The following is a 19,324-nucleotide window of genomic DNA, read 5'->3' as shown; positions in this document are numbered from 1 at the left end:
GCAGTTGTAGCAGACGAGCTGGCCACTCCTGGACTGGGATGATGAAGACCTCGCCTGTCGCCGGTCGTCCCTCCTCCGATCGTCCGCACCGCGATGGTTGCCACCGCGCCGGTGTAGTGAGCATGCAGGAGCAGGAGCAGGCTTGGCATCTGCACGGGCCTCCGGCTCTGTGGAGGATGTGGTGAACGCCACCAACACCCTGTCACGCCGCAGGGTTTGCTGCGCCTGGATGCACCTGGTGATCCTGAGTGAAGACACCTCATCATCCTCGGCGGGAAGCACAGTATGGAGGTCTTTCGCGACTCCCAGCATCTTCTCGAGGACCGAGGCGTCAAGACCGTCATGGTCCATCTCAGGGAACGCGGCCTTTGCTAGCGCCAAAAGCGCGCTACGGTAGGCGAGATCCGACTCGCCCTGCCCTTTTTGTCTTACAGTGAACTTCTGACGGGTGTTCAACGGGGGCTCCAAAACAGCCGCCATCTAGTCGAATGCCTGCGTGAGGGTGGATCTTTCAGACGGTGGGAGGGCGAGGAATGCTGCCCAGGCATCATCGTCATGGGCGGCCTGCAGCGCTCTCAACACCTCCGCCTCCGTCCATCCCGCCAAGTCGGCATTGGTGAGAAATCGCCTCTCAAACGCCGCCCAGTTGACGCTGGCGGCAACTAATTATTTAATGGAAGGCAGTAGATGGCGGAGAGACGGGATGTCCATCGGCGAGGACGGCTCCGCTTCGAGCTTGGCGGGCACTGCGCTCTGATAAAATGGCTGCCGTGAGCGCGGGCTGCGCCGTCGACGTTCCCACCTTTTGTGAAATGGTGGCCGAGTCGCTCCATCCCGACGACTCCGCCACTCCCTTCTTCGCTGCTGAAGATAGGGGATGCAGCTCGGCAAGGATCGAGGACGCTGTCTGGAGAAGCTCCGCAAAGCTACTAGCGGGAAGTACCCGGCGTTGCCCGGGTGTTAAAAATATTTCAAAACAACTCTTAAAAACGTAACAGCAGTGTGTACTGACTGTGGTGGTACCTGCTATGATGACAGCAGTGCATACTGTGGTGGTACCTGCTATGATTACAGCAGTGCATACTGTGGTGGTATCTGCTATGATTACAGCAGTGCATACTGTGGTGGTACCTGCTATGATTACAGCAGTGCATACTGTGGTGGTACCTGCTTTCACTGCAGCAGTGCTTACTGTGGTGGTACCTGCTTTGAGGTGGCACCTTGGCAGGCTGGGGCTGGGCTGCTACCCCTGACCCCCCCCCCCTCACTCCGAGCCACAATCTCCCCGGCCGCTCTGCAGTAATATCTATGGCCTATAGTGGTAGCATCTAGCGACTGTATAGTAGTAATAACGGCACGCATCGTGGTGGGGGGGACATTTATAGCATTTTTAACGCGAAAGAAAATGTCCCCCTCACTCCCACCGAAGGTGTGCAACTTGGCATGAGCCATCCCCCCCACCAAAGGCACGTGAGTTGGTATGGGCGGGCACGTTATAATAAATAAATAAATAGATGGGAAGCGCACAAAAAACGCACTAAATCGCTACCACTATAGGCCGAAGATATTACTGCAGAGGGGCCAGGGAGATCGTGGCTGGGGGGGGGGGGGGGGGTCGGGTAGCAGCCCAGCCCCAGCCTCCTCGGCCGGCTGGACAATCTAGGCGAGGCCGGAGACTCTGCACGGGACTAAACCTCATCACGCCACTCTGTCAGGTGAGTACTTTGTGCTATAGAGTCAGCATGTACTACTGTAGTGATATCAGGTACCACCACAGTCGGTATGCACTGCTGTTAGATTTTTAAGAGTAGTTTTGACATATTTTTTGGGCCCTGGTATATAAGCTAATCTTACCTATAAAAGGCATTTTTTGTCTGTCTGTCTGTCCCTCTGTCCCTCAGTCCGTCTGTGTACGTGTCCTTGCGAGGGATTTGGCTCTAGGACGGTGGGGTTTACGACGAAAAAATGTTGCCGGGCGGCACGTCCCAAGCCTCATGGTGGGAATAGGCTATTCCTTTTTCCCATCCCTAAACTTTAAAGAAGTTAAAATCGCGTTTTTGTGCGATTTTTATTTATTTACTTAGTTGTGCCGCCCGGCGCGATACAAAGCACACTTTTTCGCATGCGCGAAACGCTGACAAGAGTTGCCCCTGGCAACGCACACAAGCCGTCACTGGAGAGTGGGGGGGATTTCTCATTCGCGTTCAAAATCCCCCAAAAAATGTACACACAACGCTGAGGTAAATTCATCAAAGTGTAACGTTCTCCCCCCCACCACCCCAATGTGTTTGTGTGTGTGTACACACACACACGATGTGTGTGTGTGTACCTCAATGTGTTTGTGCAGGGGTCGGGAACCTTTTTGACTAAGAGAGCCATGAAAGCAAAAAATTTGGAAATTTATTTCAGTGAGAGCCATATAATATATTTTAAAAGTGAATTCAACTAAATGTCAGTATAATAAGCCTCTGAATTTATTCTTTTAAATAATGTTATAACACTCACCATTAATGCGACTTCTGGTGCTGCATGGATTTGCTGATGTCTTTGTAGTCGGGTTGGTACTTGGTGAGGTTAAGCTTCATGCAAGCGTTGAGGCTTTCATCCGTTAAACGTGATCGTAGGTTGGACTTGATGTTTTTAAGATGTGAGAATGACTGCTCACATGCATACGTAGATCCAAACATGGTCAATACAGCAATACTCACACGCTGCAGTGTGTGGTATGTGACAGGAAGCGCGTTCCAAGTTTTGAGAATCAGCTGGTCTTCGGGTTGGAGTTTTTTCATTTTTGTCCACATGTGCTTGCTCGCCAACTCCGCTTTCTGTCGTGTGATTCTTTCCAAATCTTCATTCAGTGACTTGAACTTATTCACCCACATGTCTGAGGCCTTCAGGTCAGCCACTTCTGCTTCAAAATCTCTGACGGAGACACCAGGGATGTAATTCAGGTCGGCTGTGTTCAGTGAACACTCGTTTGGATGGGTGATGAACTTAAAAAGACGAGTGTGCTCACGAAATTCTCCAAAGCGTGCTTTGAAGGACTGTAGGAGACTGGATGTGCAGCCAGCTAGCTGGTGGAGATCAAGGTTTTGAATGGGCTCACTTGCTGTGCATGCATCTTTAAATTGGCTCAGTTTTTCAAAATGTAGTAAACGACCTGTTTCAAGATCCGTGATGAAAAGCTCCAGCTTGTTTTCAAAAGCAAATACAGCTTGTTGAAGGGATAACACTGTTTTTCCAATGCCTTGCATTTTCACGTTGAGCTGGTTCAGATGTTCAGTCAGATCTACGAGATAGTAAAACTTGAGGAGCCACTCAGTGTCGGCTAGCTCAGGATGCCTGACGCCTTTCATTTCAAGGAAAGTCCGGATTTCGTTCAGGCAAGCCGCAAAACGGCTAAGCACCTTCCCTCTTGACAACCAACGCACATTGCTGTGCAAAAGCAGACCAGGATAGTTATTTACAACTTCATCCAGCAGTGTTTTAAACTGGCGATCATTTAAGGCTCGGGCAACAATAAAGTTGATCACACGAATGACCAGCGACATCACTTTGCCAAACTGCCTGTCACACATCTGAGCACAAAGTGCCTCCTGGTGTATAATGCAATGGAAACTTAGGATGGGTCTATTTTCATGTTCACGGAGAAGCGCCACAAATCCTTTGTTTTTCCCCACCATACACGGAGCACCATCAGTACACACTGAGAGAAGTTTATCCATAGGTAGACTTTTTTCTTGAGCAAACTCCATGAAAGACTTGAATAAATCCTCACCTCTTGTGGACACTTTTAATGGCAGAACAGCAAGACTTTCTTCGCGCAGTGTGTCACCAACAGCATATCTTGCAATCACGCTGAACTGCGACAAATGGCTCACGTCTGTTGACTCATCCAAAGCCAGAGAAAAGAACGGCGCTGCATTTATGTCCTTCACTTGCGTTTCCTCCACTTTGTTTGCCATCACGATGGTACGATCATGAACAGTTCTTGCCGACAGAGGCATGTCTTGTATCCGTTTGATTATCTTGTCTTTGTTCGGAAGATCATCAAAAAGTTCATTGGCTACATCCAGCATGAACGTTTTAGCATACTCGCTATCTGTGAATGGTTTTCCGTTCCTCACTATTGCTAAAGAACCAGCAAAGCTAGCCGAATTATAGTCACCTTGCCGGGTCCATACGCGGAGTTGCTGCTGGCTAGCTTGCACCCTGCTCAGAAGCTCTTGGCACGCTTTCTTTCTGCTGTCTCCCGCAGGGTATTTTGATGCAAAGGTAGCGTGGCGCGTGTCGAAGTGCCGCTTTACATTCGACCGTTTCAACGATGTAATTTTGTCATTGCAAATTAGACACACCGCAGAACCTGCTCTCTCCACAAAGGCGAATTCTTCGGTCCATTCGTCCTGAAATGTACGATACTCGTCGTCTTTTTTTCTTTTCGCCATCTTCTTCGTCGAAGGGTTAGCTTTGAGCTAATGACCGAGCAGACGCAGTCTCAGACTGATTCAAAAGGGGGTGTTTACCTGTTTTACCCAGCAACGGCAAACGTAGGCCAGTATCATACAATTAAAATAATGGACAATTGCTCCTGCAGCCCTGAACAGGACATGCGCAGTGAAAAATCGATGGATGGATTAAAACAAGTGAGAATATTTTGTTTTATCTGCGAGCCATATGCAATCATCAAAAGAGCCACATCTGGCTCGCGAGCCATAGGTTCCCGACCCCTGTGTTTGTGTGTGTGTATCAGTCCAAGTGTGTGTATCAGTCGCTCTGTGTGTATTAGTCGATGTGTGTGCATGGCTCCATGTCAGTGTGTAAGTCAATGTGTGTTTGTATGTCTATGTGTGTCAGTCAATGTGTGTATGTACGTCCATGTGTATGTGTGTGTGAGTCCATATGTGTGTGTGTGTGTGTTTTAGTCCACATGCGTGTGTAAGTCTATACATGTGTGCGTGTCACTCGATGTGTGTGTAAGTTAATGCGTGTGTGTGAGTTTATATGTGTGTGTAACTCCATGTGTGTGTATCTAAAGTATATGTCTGTGTGTGAGAGTCCATATATGTGTGTCAGTCTAATATGTGTGTGTGTGTCAGTCTATGTGCATGTGTGTGCGTGGCTCCATGTTAGCCAGTATAAGTCCATTTGTTTGCATGCCTGTTGGTCCATGTGTGCGTCTTAGTACATGTGTGTGCTTTATTCACCTGGTCAAGGCCTATGATACCATTAGTAGGCCTGGGCTCTGGGTTGTTCTTCGTGCTTTCAGAGTCCCTGACCCTATGCTCACGATCCTTAAGGACCTTCATGATGCTGAGCGGCCCCGCATCAAACTACGTGCCCGGGAGTCAGAGCCATTCCCTCTACACCTTGGTGTGCGACAGGGATGTCCTCTGGCTACCACATTCTTTCTTATATGTTTGGACCACGTAGTTCGTTAAGCCTTCAATGTCTGTGCCCGAAGAATTACCATCGGAGGCTGATCGATGCCCGGGTGCGGTCAAGGGATGGCTCTCTATTGGTCAACCACATTATGTATGCCAATGATCTGGTAATTGATGCTCACTCAGAAGAGGCGTTGGATGCACTGCTGCTGAACCTGGAGCTTGCCACTAAGAGGTGAGGCCTTACCATCAGCCCCACCAAAACTAAGCACCTGCCTGGGTATTTTCTACCATCGGACAATCGACCCCCACAACTCACAATTGGTGATGGGGCAGTTGTGGAGAGAGTGCTGAGTTTCCCATACCTGGCCAGTGTGCTCATGACCGGCTCCGCTTTAACAGCAGAAGTCTCACTCCCAATCAGTCGAGCGGCATTATCTTTTAATCGGTTGCGTAACACTGTGTAGAAGCTGCCTGGTCTCTCGCTCCGTACGAAGCTCCAGGTATTCTCGCCCACTTGCGAAACTTGGACCCCCCCTAATGGAACATCTTCGCCAGCTAGAAACATTTAGGATGGCCTGCCTACGATCCATCCTGGGTTGAACCAGGCTGGATTGTGTGATGAGCTCACAAATCCTCGAAAGATCTGCACAAAGTACCATTGGTGACCTCCTACGGCAGGCAAGGCTGCGTTGGCTGGGCCCTCTAGTCCGCATGCCCAGCCACCACATGCCGGCTCGAGGGGGCTAAACGGGCGCAGCACAGGCTAGAGAAGAGATGGAGTGATGTGCTACAGGACAATGTGGAGCTGAGTGGACTTGTTGATGACTGGTACCAGCGGTGACAAGATCGGCCTCTGTGGAGGAGCATCGTGAAGGACGCTACTGGCCAGTTGGAGGCAGTCACCTTCCAATAACAATGGAGGGCGGAGGAGCGACGCTCAGAACAATAAGCGGCGCACTGGGTGGCTAAATCACAGCAAATTAGCACAGTAGAGGGCACAGGTGGTGCATCAACCAGTCATCTCAGTCAGTCGACCCGTGGCAACTGGGTCTGCCCCGTGACCTCCTTCCAGCGGGCGTTTGACACTTCACATGGCCTCAAGGTGCACATGGCCTGGCACAAGCGTCGTGGTCACATCAACGCCACTTGGTGGTGAATGCCGGTTGTTGTTGTTGTTGTGTGTGTGTACGTACACGTGTGTGTGCGTAAGTCCCGGTGTGTGTGTCAGTCCATGTGTGTGTGGCTCTATGTGCGTGGGTTAGTCGATGTGTGTTTTTGTGTGAGGCTGTGTGTCAGTCTATGTCTGTACGCCAATGTGTGTATGTGTGACAGTCCATGTGTGTGTGAGTCTATCTATGTGTGTGTGTGAGTCGATGTTTGTGTGTGAGTCGATGTGTGTGCGTCGGTCCATGTGTGTGTGTGGCTCTATGTGCGTGTGTGAGTCTATGTGTGTCAGTCGATGTGTGTATGGCAATGTGAGTATGTGTGTGACAGTCCATATGTGTGTGCGTCGATATGTGTCTGTGTACGTCCATGTGTGTGTGTGAGTCAATGTGTGTGTGTCAGTCCATGTGTGCGTGTAAGTCCATGTGTCTTTTAGTCGATATGTGTGTCTTTGTAAGTCCATATGTGTGTGGAGGTCAATGTGTGTGTCAGCCTATGTATGTGTGTGTGTGAGTCCATATGTGCGTGTAAGTCTACATGTGTGTGTGAGTCGATTTGTGTGTGTAACTAAATGTGTGTCTCTTAAGTCGATGTCTGTGTGTGTGAGTCCATATGTGTGTGTGTGTGCGTGTAAGTCGATGGGTTTCTATGTGTGTGTGTCGATGTCTGTGTATAAGTCCATGTGTGTGTCTGCCTTTTTCACCCGGGCAATGCCGGGTACTTACTGCTAGTTTCATATAAATGGCAACAATATCAAGTAAAGTCAATGATATAATGCAATACTCGCAACTCCAGAATTTACAGTCCCATCCATCATGTTTAACAATAATATTCATATCCTCTAATATGGTTGACACAACAATCCTGCTTCCGATTGAGCACGGTTGGCTACATAAGATGCAAAACAAGTTCAACATACTCATATCCGAGGCAACAAAGCCTTTCTTTTCCGTGCCACATTCTTTTTTAAATCGGAAACAATGATTACTGTACAACGTACAAATTCGGCCAAATTTTGAATTGTCACATTTGGGTTGGAGCATTCAGTTCCTGCTTCACTCGTCAGTCACCTCCTTATCACTCTTCTATCGCTACCACTATCATTTTTAGTGTTCCCGTGAACTTCACTCATCGATCCTTCCATCCATGTTGAGGTCTCGGTCTACCAGAATGCCCCTGTTGTCTCATCCGTTCTCTCTTCAATCACCACACTGCAGCAGGTCACACTCACTCAACGCCCCCCTCAAGGCAGATGTCATGACCATAGATGAAACATCTGTTACGTCGTGTTCACGATGTAATTTTGAAATATATTAACCATCATTACGAGCATTGAGTCTTTGCTAGCCCATTCATCTGGGCCCTCTGGCTACTTGATTCCATACTCTTTGGTTCTATTCGGTAAAGTCACGTAACTTTACCGAAAAGAACCAAAGAGTATTGATCCTTGCAGTCACGAAAGCTTCAAATCTAGACTTGATTCCATGTACCTATAGACTTGCCAATGATCTATAGTCGCCTCATCGGATGAACTTTCCTTCTATTACTCTTTTTCATTATTTTATTGGGCGTTCTGCTACCCAACCATGAATCCTTGACTGAGGAGGCATGGTTTATCCCCCTTTAGTTATCAACAAATTACAGTCTCACTATGGTATTGCTGGCAACCTATTGGGATATTGGGCGTGTGCTCAACAACACAATCATTTAAAACTACTTCATTTGCAACCACCATCAAGCATTGTCTTGACCTGATCCAATAATTCGAAATAATAATCCAGAGTGATTTTATTTTCAACAGATGCTTGCAAAGAATGCAGCAAAACGTCGAGGCCGGTAAATTAAGGTCGCACTGTCTGGATTCACATTTTGAGCTGGACACGAGCTGGACAAGCGATGGAGGAGTTTGAGCATCTGCGGCGTGGAGAGCGGAGTATCATGACCTCGCGGAGAAACCCAACGGGGCTCACGATCGGAGTAAAACTTCTCCTCATGGTGAGGACGACCACTCACATTGTCTCAGTCATTTGTCAGTTAAAGGGTTCACGTGTCGCTGAGGTCCTGGGTTCATATCAAGGTTTCAGCCACCTGCGGTTTAACCGGATACTCAAGCCCTGTCACCAACGACTTATATCGAAATCTGTATTTCTATATTGAGATCCATATATTCGCACAGAGACACAAAGATTCACAACAAAATGCTTGGGCTCACACAAAGATGCATACTCGCACGGAGACCTATGCCCTGCTATGGAGACCCATAGAGTGACATAGAGTCACATAAACTCAGAGAGTGACACAGAGGAATACAATTATACAGAGGCACCGACTCGCATAGAGACAAATATGGGCTGAACTGTGACTAAACCAGGTTTTCAACTCACCTCCATACATGACCACTCCCTTCCACACAGCACCAATCACCTCTAAACCCCATCACTCGTTAGCATACAGCAACACCCTCTTCCACACCCCACCAGTCACATACACTCACCACCACAGCACCACTGACCTCCCATACGGTCCCCAAATGTCTCCATACCCACCCTACATCAACTTGTAGCACCACCACCCTATCAACGCGTTGTACATTGCAATTGAGAGTTGATTGCATGCTATTAAAAATTTATGGCACCACACAGCCGCCTGTGAATGGCCAATAAGTTTCCACTACACCACGGTAGCTCCTTCAATTCTCGGTTATAAAAGTAAAACTGTTTTGATTATTTTTCAAGACATTTATGCGTTTGGTAATCCAGTAACTTTTTTATTCATCCAGTTACTGGTAATGGAAAAATAACTGATTTTAATTAGGCTAATATAGAGAGAGCTGACGTACATCTAGGAGACGGTCTACTGAGATGTAATACCTATTGGCTTGTTCTTGTACCATATGGCAAGACAGTAAATTTTACGTTCAGTGTTAAGTTTGTGAACTTCAGGAAGAGAGATGGGAGTGCAGAGGTAGGAGAGTGGTTTGATGGGAGGTAGGAGACTGCATGGAGGGGAGAAATGATGAGATGAGAGGGGACGAGTGGGAGAGTGCGTGGCGATGAAAATAGTGAGATGAGAGGGGAGAGGTAAGAGACAGGGGAAAGATCATGACGAATAGAACAACAGTCACTGCAATATTTCAGTGAATCTGAGATTTGGCAGAAAGCCAGTGGAGAGAATGCAGTATTGGCGTGATGCGACCACGTTTGTGTCTATGGTTGAGGAGCTTTAGAGAATCATTCTGAATCATCTGTAACCTGGACCATGGAAGAAGGAGTCACAGTAGTCCAAGCAAGAATAACGGCATGGATGAGAGTCTCAGCAGGCAGTGGATCTAGACAATGCTGCATGAGTGCAATGTTCAGTGGTCAGAAAATAATGTGGCTCCTCAGAGCCCAGCAAGTTTGTCTCTCTGCACACAACAATCTCTGTGTAATCCACCAATCAAACTTGGTATGGAAAGCCAATAGGCCAATAGACTAAACCGTTACAATAGTTTAACATCTATGTGAAAAGAGATTGTAGCTTTGTATATCGTTGCGTTTATCTTTAATGTTTCATGCCAATTCATGATGAGGGTATACACTTCATTAGTTATTGTGTTGACCAGGGCCCAATAGTTTATATGTAGTATATTGCTCCATTTGTTAAAAAGCCTGCCTGCTTATGTTAACCAGAAGTTCAAAACCGCTCCACAGTGTTCTTGCTTTAACAAATACAACTGGGTAGAATTTATCTTATTTGGTTCTTTCGGTAAAGTCACGTAGAATGAGAATAAAATAATAAAATAAAACAATAAAATTCTCACGACGTTTCGGCCACAACACAAGTGGCCTTCTTCAAGTGAAAGGAGCAAACCTGTCGGGACGACAGAGCTACAATGGATTTGCTCCTTTCACCTGAAGATGGCCACTTGTGTTGTGGCCGAAACGTCGTGAGAATTGTATTTTTTATCTTATTATTTTATTCTCATTCTACGTGACTTTACTGAAAGAACCAAAGAAGATGAATCCTTGCAGTCAAGCTTTAAAAGGATATAATTTGTCTGAAGAGCCAACAGGCTGATGGATCTTAATATATTTGCTGAATTTGTGAGGGAAATTAGGGTATTTGTTGCATTCCTGGTAACTGCTAAAACATAAAATAACTGATTGTCACTTTGCAACAAATATATAAATGTCAAGGGCACGAAGATTTGTACTTTTTTAACTGATAAATTAAGGGGGCTGTCATGGTGTAGTCGTGAGCACACTGAACATTCCATACAGTGGTCTGTGCCTCAATTTAAATCTACACCACCACCTCTGTCCACCCAGCAGTGTAAATGAGTTCATCGCAGTTAAGTCTGATCGTCAGGTCTCAAGTTATTCATAAGACGATATATACACATCCTTGATAGGATAAGATGATGTGATGGGTTGAATTGGGAATTCCCCTACCTCTTCTAAGACGTTTGGTGAGCATGGAAGAGTCGACAAATACCCCCTGGAGCTCCCAGTAGGTGAGGCCCTTCCACCAGCCGTGACAAGGACAGGCGTGAAATTGCAAGATATAAAAAAGCATGACAGGAGTGCAAATTATAGGCAACATAAACACATCACAAGGTAACTCAGCACCTGGCCTACAAATGGGCATTAGTCTGTCAGTCGGGGGCAATGATTGGTGCTTTCCCCAATTGAGTATAGCAGGTAATTTACATTTGGCAAATTTAGATTGTGGCACGTCATACAATGGTTGGCTTCTTTCAAATTACGTATGTTGGTTGAACTTCTTTTACACCCTACGCATCCAACCGTGCTAATTGAAGGTGCGAATGTCAGGGCATCTTTAATATGAGTGAAGCAGACGGCGCATATTTATGATTCATTTAGCTGGATTGTATTGCTGTTCAGTTCCTCCGCCTGATTGCCCAATCATTCTGTATGGATCCGTTCTGCAGATCTCTTTACTGCACAAATTGTCTCTTGCCAAGGAGTGCGGTGATGGATTCTACAAATCACAACGAGGCATCTGTTGTGAGCTGTGCCCTGCAGGTAAAGCAACACAGACGTGGCCATCCAGGGTCATAACACTTCCCTCCCCTTGGCATTCGATTGTCACGATAACAATGAAAACAGCAGAAGTCCGTGGAGAACTTTTCATGACTTTGCAGACAGGTTGAGAACCGTTGCCCTACCCCTACTGCTGTGTGAAACAAAAAGCATGGCACTCAGGTGCCTGTTTGGTGGCCAGGTTGACGCACTACAGATGTGTGAAGGAACTCCAATTGGTAGTGCCATTCCAGTGGCCCCACCAGACGGGTTAATTTGTAATAAATAAAAAAACACAACAATATGCATCGAGTTGATGCATTGTTCCTAAAAGGCGCGTGCTTAAAGTTTGTCCACTCTGTCTCCCAAAGAATCAGTTCCTGCTTGGACGTTTAGTCCAGCACCAATACAAAAGTGAGGTATTTTGTCTTGGCCTGCTCACGCTGCGTTGTCCTCCAGGGACATACAAGATGTTCGACTGTGCAGCTAATAAAAGGAGAGCGAGGTGTGATCTATGCCCTGAGGGCAGCTTCATGAGCAGAGTCAACCATGAGGAGAAGTGTGCACCGTGCAGCAGTTGCGGACAAGGTAAATGACAGCACAGCAAGTAGGTTACTGCCATATCTGCATTGTGTGTTTTTGAGATGTATCTCTTTGTATGCATCATACTCCAATAGTGCCATCAGCATCTTGTAATAAGGCAGATAAGTTATATTTGGGGTGTACAGTGAAGAAACAAAACAGGATATCAAACAGACCAAGATACCAGCAGTGCTGATATCCTGGTTTGTGAATCTGTAGCAATTAATAATGTCCTGCCAATGACACATTCTCGGGTATGTAACTGATCTCATCAGATATCAGAAGCTAAACAAGTTTGAGGCTGGAAAGTGCTTAAGTGGGGGTCAACCATGCATAGAACTCGTGATATAGACCGCTACAGGGCTACGTACTGAGGAGTGCAGCAAAATCAATTGGACTGTATTATTTTCTGTAGTATTTTCCTACATCTATGTTCCTCACCTTTACCAACCTGCTCTGTGTGGTGAAGTATGAACAAACAACCTCAACAGGGGACAAAGAGGACTATATTTCTTGGATGTTTTCTCAGGTACATATTGGATAACATGAATATAACCTCTGAAAATGGTCAAATCACAGTCGTCTGCATTCCGCCAAGGGTTGTCAAATCAAAACTGGTAACTATTTTAGCAATTAATTACCAGATATGTGGCCTACTCTTCCAAGAAGACCAGCTATCTTGGAAGAGGTTAGCATACTATTTTGTTATTGCCCACGACAGCCCCTCTAGAGGGTATTTGGCCGACTGCCACACTGCCCAGACGTCTTGGAAGAGGTATTCCATCTCTCAATGGTAACTCCAAGGGTGTTAGCATGAAACACCAGCCTATCAGTTTAACTATTTTACGTTTTGTATTTTTAATAAGTAATTTTTCTTAAGTTGAATAGTCAATGTGAGAATATATTGATGTCTCACGATACATGGCATTGTGCGGGGTGGACAGAGGCATTTTGTTTTTACATTTGTAATAAACCACTATCACGACAACTGTTGATTGGCGTCTTTTTATTTATAGAATCTCTGCACATCTCCACTCTCTCTTCCTCTCTCCTTTCCCTTTCTCTCTCTACTGCCGTTGACGAGCCGTTCTATGTCCACCGTCGTGGCACGCCTCCCTCTCTCTCCGATACTGCCGCTGGCTGTTGGCGTGCCGGGAGGAGCGGCTGCTTCGCTGGGAGTTCGCCACATGGTCGTCGGCGAGGAGAGGTTGAGCAGCGATGCAGTCCTGACCCGACGCTTCCCACACCGACCCCGAGTCCTCTCCTGCCTCCGCTTATATCCCTCTCGGCGGAGCTAAGCTCCACCTTCAGCCACGCCCCCTCGTGGAACCCTCCCGATGGTTCCCGTTTATTCTCTCCAACTCTGCCCGTTACCTTTGGCCCAGATGGAATCCCCGCTTAGGATTGGATACCGGTTACCCAGCGGTGGCCATGCAGGAACCCCTTGTAACCTCCTAGATGGCGCTCTCTAATTCCACAATGATAATTATTAATGTAACCAGTGACCTCTGGCTTACAAGTTCAGTGTGCTAACCTTACACAGCAGTGGTTACTTTTCTTTCCCAGTCTTAAATGGTATGCTTATTGTTATAGATATTTCTATATGTGCAGCAAACTGGCAACCATTGTTTTCTCTCATTCAGTGACTGATGATGCAAAAACAAAACTATTAAATTGACTTTGGTTTGAATGGAGAGGTTAGTGGTTTGATGTGATGCTTCTCATTGCAGATGAGGAGGTGGCTCACAACTGCTCCGTGGCCCAGGACACCGTGTGTCAGTGCATTCAGGGGCTCAAGAGAGACTCTGGCTCAGGGATTTGTCTCCATGAAAATCCCCACACAGGTGAGCTAACCAGCCACTGGGACCGGTGCCATCAGTTATGCAGTAGAGACGTTGATTTGTTATCTTGACAGTCAAAGCAACAACAGTCTGGTAACTGAAATAGCAGACGCTCGCTGCATAGGAATGAAGGCAAAATACAGACTCGTGTTTGAATGTGAATATGACCAAGAGTAACCTTAAAATTATCTTTCTTGAAAGGTGAAATCCAAAACAGGATTCATTGTGCACGTTTCATTTACAACTCACAACTTTGAGACAGCATCATCATCATACCTAGCATCGTCTTTATCACTATCAGTAGCAGAATCAGTGGAACCAAAATGCAGCGACCTCAGGCATACGCTGGGTATGGAATGCCTTATTTAAATCAGGTGAGCATTGCTATTATTTAACTATTAGGAACCCGCAGAATGTCTATGGTAAGAAGATGGCAAATATGTACAGACTCTTATGATTTCGTAAACTGATTATTTCATACAGAAATATAGATTTTTATCTCTGTTAACAGTATGCGGAAAAGAAATGACAATTATTCACCCCCTCTCCCTGCTGCACCCAAATCCCGCGTGGCGTCATAAACCCTTCTACTCACCACCCCGACGTCTCATGACATCACCGCCTCTCCTCACCAACTCACGCCAATCTTAATTTGAATGGCTAAGTGGTAATGTGTCATTGCAGAAGTTCAGGGTTCGAATCCAGCAACCACATTAATTAATATTATGGGTATATTATCCATAAATACTACATTGCATATTGTTCACACTGAACATTAGAGATCCCGTGATATTGTTCCTAAAAGAGTGTGCCAAGTGTGTTGGCTTCCAATTACGCAAAATTTGAGGTACACAGAAAAACCCTCTCTCTATTCACGAGGGATTTGTTCTTGAAAATGCACATGATTGCAGAATTCGCTCATGAGGAAACCTAGTTCCAATCGGAAAAATGGGGTGACGTTCATTGTACGAGTGGTCACCCCAGTGGTTCCTTGCCTGGTATACGTAAGGTCGGGGGTTCGATCCCAACCCAGACACCTGTATATTTGGAGTTTGGATGTTCTCCCCGTGGTCAGATGGATTTTTCTCTGGGTACTCAGGTTTTTCGCCTCCACATTTAGAAACATGCATTTAGATGATTTGGCTGCGTTAAATTACCCCTCGATAAGCCACTTCATTGAGCTATCATTTGTGGCCAAGTCATATCTGACAAGTGGGCCTTACCTGGAAAAAAATAGTTATAAACAACCATGTGTTTTTTGTAACTACCTTGGATGATGATTTTACTCTGATGGAGGGTGGTGGTGATGTTGATGAGCTTAGGAGGTTGACTCAGTAGATGCAGGTGTTTGATAGCAATGCACAGTTATGATTTTGGAGAACACGAGCCACAACACTTTCCTGCATTTTTGCAACTCAGTCGACTTGTTCATACCTAAATGTATAAACGAGTGGATTGTAAGTATAAAGTAAACCTGCACAATAGCGAGTTCCTAGTGGGATCACTGCATGACTTGAGGACTAAGTGGGTAGCCGAGGAGGTATTGGTGGTCTGGCACCATGTACACTCGCAAATACTGAAGTCCAGTGGGTCACGAATAGGGAATTAGTATACATTTGTAGTGACATTACTGGATGTCTCAATGCTGTGGGTGCAGTACCGGCCCTAGAGGAGCACGGTGTGTGCTGCATAAGAGCCCTGGATGGCACCACGCTTTAAGTGCAATGCCAACCCTGCAGGATAGGGTGTGTGGGTGCCGACTGAAGGATAGGGTTGTGTGAGGCCATAGAATTTTGGTTGACCCCGGAGGACACGTGACCAGCTAAGTTGACAGAGGGGCCCCAAGAGGGGCCTAGGGGGGGTCACGTGGTTGGGACCCAGAACCTCCCAATAATTCTGGAAGGTGGACGTGGCCAAGGGCGAAACTGGCCATGACACAGAGAATATAAGCCGGGTCCCAAGAGGGATCAGGGTTGTTGTTCATCCAGGAAAAAAACCCTTCATCTACAATCTCCATCCAACGAGTCTCCAACACGTGGACCCGGGCCGAAGTCGTTGGTCCTGGTCCATAGTAGCAGTTACGTAATCATGAGTGTAGTTAGCCAGGTGGTCACCACATAAGGTTGTTATTCTGTTAAGGGGAAGTTATCCCATGTGTTGGAACTAAATAAATGTATTGCCTCCAAAGTCTACATCTGCGACTCAGTTGAACCCATTACACATTTGTAATGACGACTTGGCACACTTCTCTTGAGATGGGACTTTATTCAAGACACGTTCACTTGACATCAGGCAACAGCCCCGAGTCTCCTGAGCATCTCCTTTATATACCAACTGAGGCCACGCCCCCCTTCTCGATCATTCTCGCTCACTCTGGATGCTAGCTCCACAGCAGACTCTACTGTCCTCTTTCGTGACCTGACCATGCTCCCTTCTCAATCATTCCCGTAGCCACCAGTCCCTTCACACTCAACTGATACCCCTGTCATTACCTCCCGTGGCCGCCAGTGCATTCACACTGTAGGCTGATTCCCCTGTCATTATCTCCCATGGCCAATAGTCCACTCACACCGCATGCAGGCTTTAGTGTCATTATACATTTAGTTACTCGCGAAACCCACGGATTCAGAACTCGCGAATAGTGAGTGTTTACTGTACCCACAATTGAGTTAAGTGCATGAAGCCACATAGCAGCTTCGCTCCCTATTGAGAACGTATTGCAGACAGTGTCTATGAAACACCGCACCTTCCTTCATGAGAGTCTTGCAAAAAAAGAATGGTGCGAATAATAAATGTACACATAATGTGATCTGATATGTGTCATCAGCAGGTGTGGATTAGACTTCAAATGTTCTGGTTTTGACAGATGTTTGTTTCTCATCCTTTGGGAAACTACACTGCATCTGCAGCAGCTATAGTTTTGGGGTCTATCCTTGGACTGGTACTGTCTGCATTTAGTCTCTTTCTACTCAAGACAAAACGGAAATGGCTGACTTTGAAAAAAACATCGGAGCATTATGGTAAGTATAGTGTTCCATTATTATATCCAAAACGGGATGAATCTATAAAAATGTATTCTTATGCTACCATGGCGACACCGCTTGAGATCTTCCAGGTGCATGCTCTAAGTAATGATATTCAGAGACAAACTGTTGCATATTAAGAAATTGTTAAGTCATTTCTCACCATACATATTTTGACACAAATGAGTAAGGTGTTCCCTATATTTGATTGTTAAAATACACAATACTCATGTACTTTACTATCTCATTATGCGAGACCAGAACTTAATGAGCCATCTTGCATCAGTTTAATTGTTGTATATTTGCAGCCACTGCAACATTAATCTCAATTTCGTGCCACAAAACAAGACTCCAAATCCTGAGTTCTTAATGCATGCATATTCACAATCAGTAGTTTAGTCAACGACATGAATCTCATATTCTTGGTCCTTTCGGTAAAGTCACGTAGAAGGGAAACAATAAAATGATAAAAATATAAAACAATAAAATTATCACGACGTTTCGACTGCAACACAAGCAAGCATCATCAGGTGTGAAAACCACAGCAAAATGATTGCTTGTGTTGCAGTCGAAACGTCGTGAGAATTGTATTGTTTATTATTTTTATTATTTTATTGTTTCCCTTCTACGTGGCTTTACTGAAAGAACCAAGAATATGAATCCCTGCATTCACGAAAGCTTTAAATCAAAATACATGAATCTCACTCAATACTCTGCCAATGAAATTACCAGAATTTTTTACGATGTTAAACGCTTTCAAAACAAATGCAGTTAACTCTTGATCAGCGTCTAGTTAATCACAGCTCACCTTGAGGGAACTGTTCATCACTCCAATAGACAAGCGCACCTCTACCAAACACGCTCAGTGATAGTGTTGAACAAGAGAAAGTATAAATAGTAACATGATGCAGGATCTGATGAAGAATCAGATACAAACTGAGAGAGCACTTCATGTATTGGAGACTTGTAGGAATCTAATAAGGCCTAGAATATTAGATGAGATTACAATTTGACTAATGTTTCCATCATAAAAGTTTCCTTTAAAATGTTACTAACTTGCAAATCCAGATATTATGAAAATTGTAATTGTCTATCGTTCTGCCACTATGACATGTGTGTTCCGGAATTACAATGTCTGTGCCTCCAATATATTTGGACATTTTTCTTCAATAAATAATATTTGTTTTCATAGGAAATGAATGCCTTAACCTTCAATATAAACATTTTAGCAGCACGTAGGCTTTCCCAATCAATATGAATAATCTCAGATCTAATGTATCCTAATCATACGTTTTGGGGAGGGACAACAACGTGAACATAAACTCATTCCACTATGTTACCTGTGAATAACCCAACTAATAATTGGTAATGCATATTCTCAGGTTAACATGATCCATTGTAATTTATATTACTACATTAAACCCCCTATAGTCTTGGCACCTGATATGCTCACAATGATGGCTTCACATTTACTCTCTTTACGACTGAAACAGGAAGACTTCTTCACAATTTTTGATGATCACCTGACAAAGCTGGTTGTAATCACCAGCGAAACGTCATATTCAAATTGTAAATATTGTGGGTTTAAGGTCCAACACAGCAGTGTGCTGAATTAGTAACTAATTGGCATATTTTGTGAACTTAACAAACCTTGCTAATTGGCTGTGTCATGTGTCGGGTTTAACGAAACATTTATATCAATCTAACCCAAAATTATTTTTATGGACAGCTATGTTTGTTGACTATGAGCTGAGATTTTTGGTGGCCATCGAAAATTTTCCTACCTTTGACAACATGTTAGTGGTTCCCAAATCCATATTTTTCAACAGGCTTTGTTCTTTAAAAAAAAACCCTTTACACATTTGCTCAGATAAACCGCTTAGACGTATTATATGAGGTTATATTTATTACTTGTCCTTTACTAAGAGATCATGGAATTGCGGTAGAAAAGAAGATGGTTATATGATGCTTGCAATAACGTGAGATTAATATTTGTTTAGGAAGATACAAGGAATATCATATTCGGAAGAACTGTTCAGCAGTGGCAGGTGTAGAGATAAGCCAGAAGGCTACTACAGGGAATGATGAACGTAGATCATTGCTGAGGAGTCGAGTGGAAACGGCAAGGGAACGGGAGAAAATAAATTTGTGGTGGAGACACTAAAAATGCTTTTTAACACCGGGACACTGATTAGCGTCCATCAGCACAATGTGGGGAACGACTTTGCTGCTTTCTTGGTCTGCAGTTTCACAGCACTCTGCTACACTTCTATTTTAGTTGTTTTCTACTGATTACTTCTGATTGG

General features: G+C 45.1%; 1 protein-coding gene across 4 annotated transcripts in view; it reads left to right on the top strand.

Annotated features, from left to right (window-relative positions):
• LOC116937419 (uncharacterized) overlaps positions 1–19,324 on the top strand; it is a 37,407-nt gene that overhangs the window by 6,085 nt on the left and 11,998 nt on the right. The window contains exons 1-6 of one of the 4 annotated variants that reach the window (XM_076063725.1): positions 1,596–1,715; positions 8,350–8,543; positions 11,482–11,575; positions 12,032–12,160; positions 13,885–13,998; positions 16,905–17,015. In XM_076063725.1, the coding sequence (XP_075919840.1) occupies positions 8,445–8,543; positions 11,482–11,575; positions 12,032–12,160; positions 13,885–13,998; positions 16,905–17,015 (547 nt within the window). In that variant the 5' untranslated portion in view covers positions 1,596–1,715; positions 8,350–8,444. Of the gene's footprint in view, positions 1–1,595; positions 1,716–7,590; positions 8,544–11,481; positions 11,576–12,031; positions 12,161–13,884; positions 13,999–16,904; positions 17,016–19,324 lie in introns of those variants that run through there. The other 3 variants (XM_076063726.1, XM_076063723.1, XM_076063724.1) reach the window with 3 other exon arrangements.

This window comes from Petromyzon marinus, unplaced genomic scaffold (assembly GCF_048934315.1).
Source record: "Petromyzon marinus isolate PM22_M1 ecotype Great Lakes invasive population unplaced genomic scaffold, UKy_Petmar_22M1.pri1.0 PM_Scaffold_171, whole genome shotgun sequence".
Lineage (NCBI taxonomy): Eukaryota > Metazoa > Chordata > Hyperoartia > Petromyzontiformes > Petromyzontidae > Petromyzon > Petromyzon marinus.
Note: the sequence above shows the minus strand (reverse complement) of the source record. Positions and strands in the feature narration are given on the sequence as shown.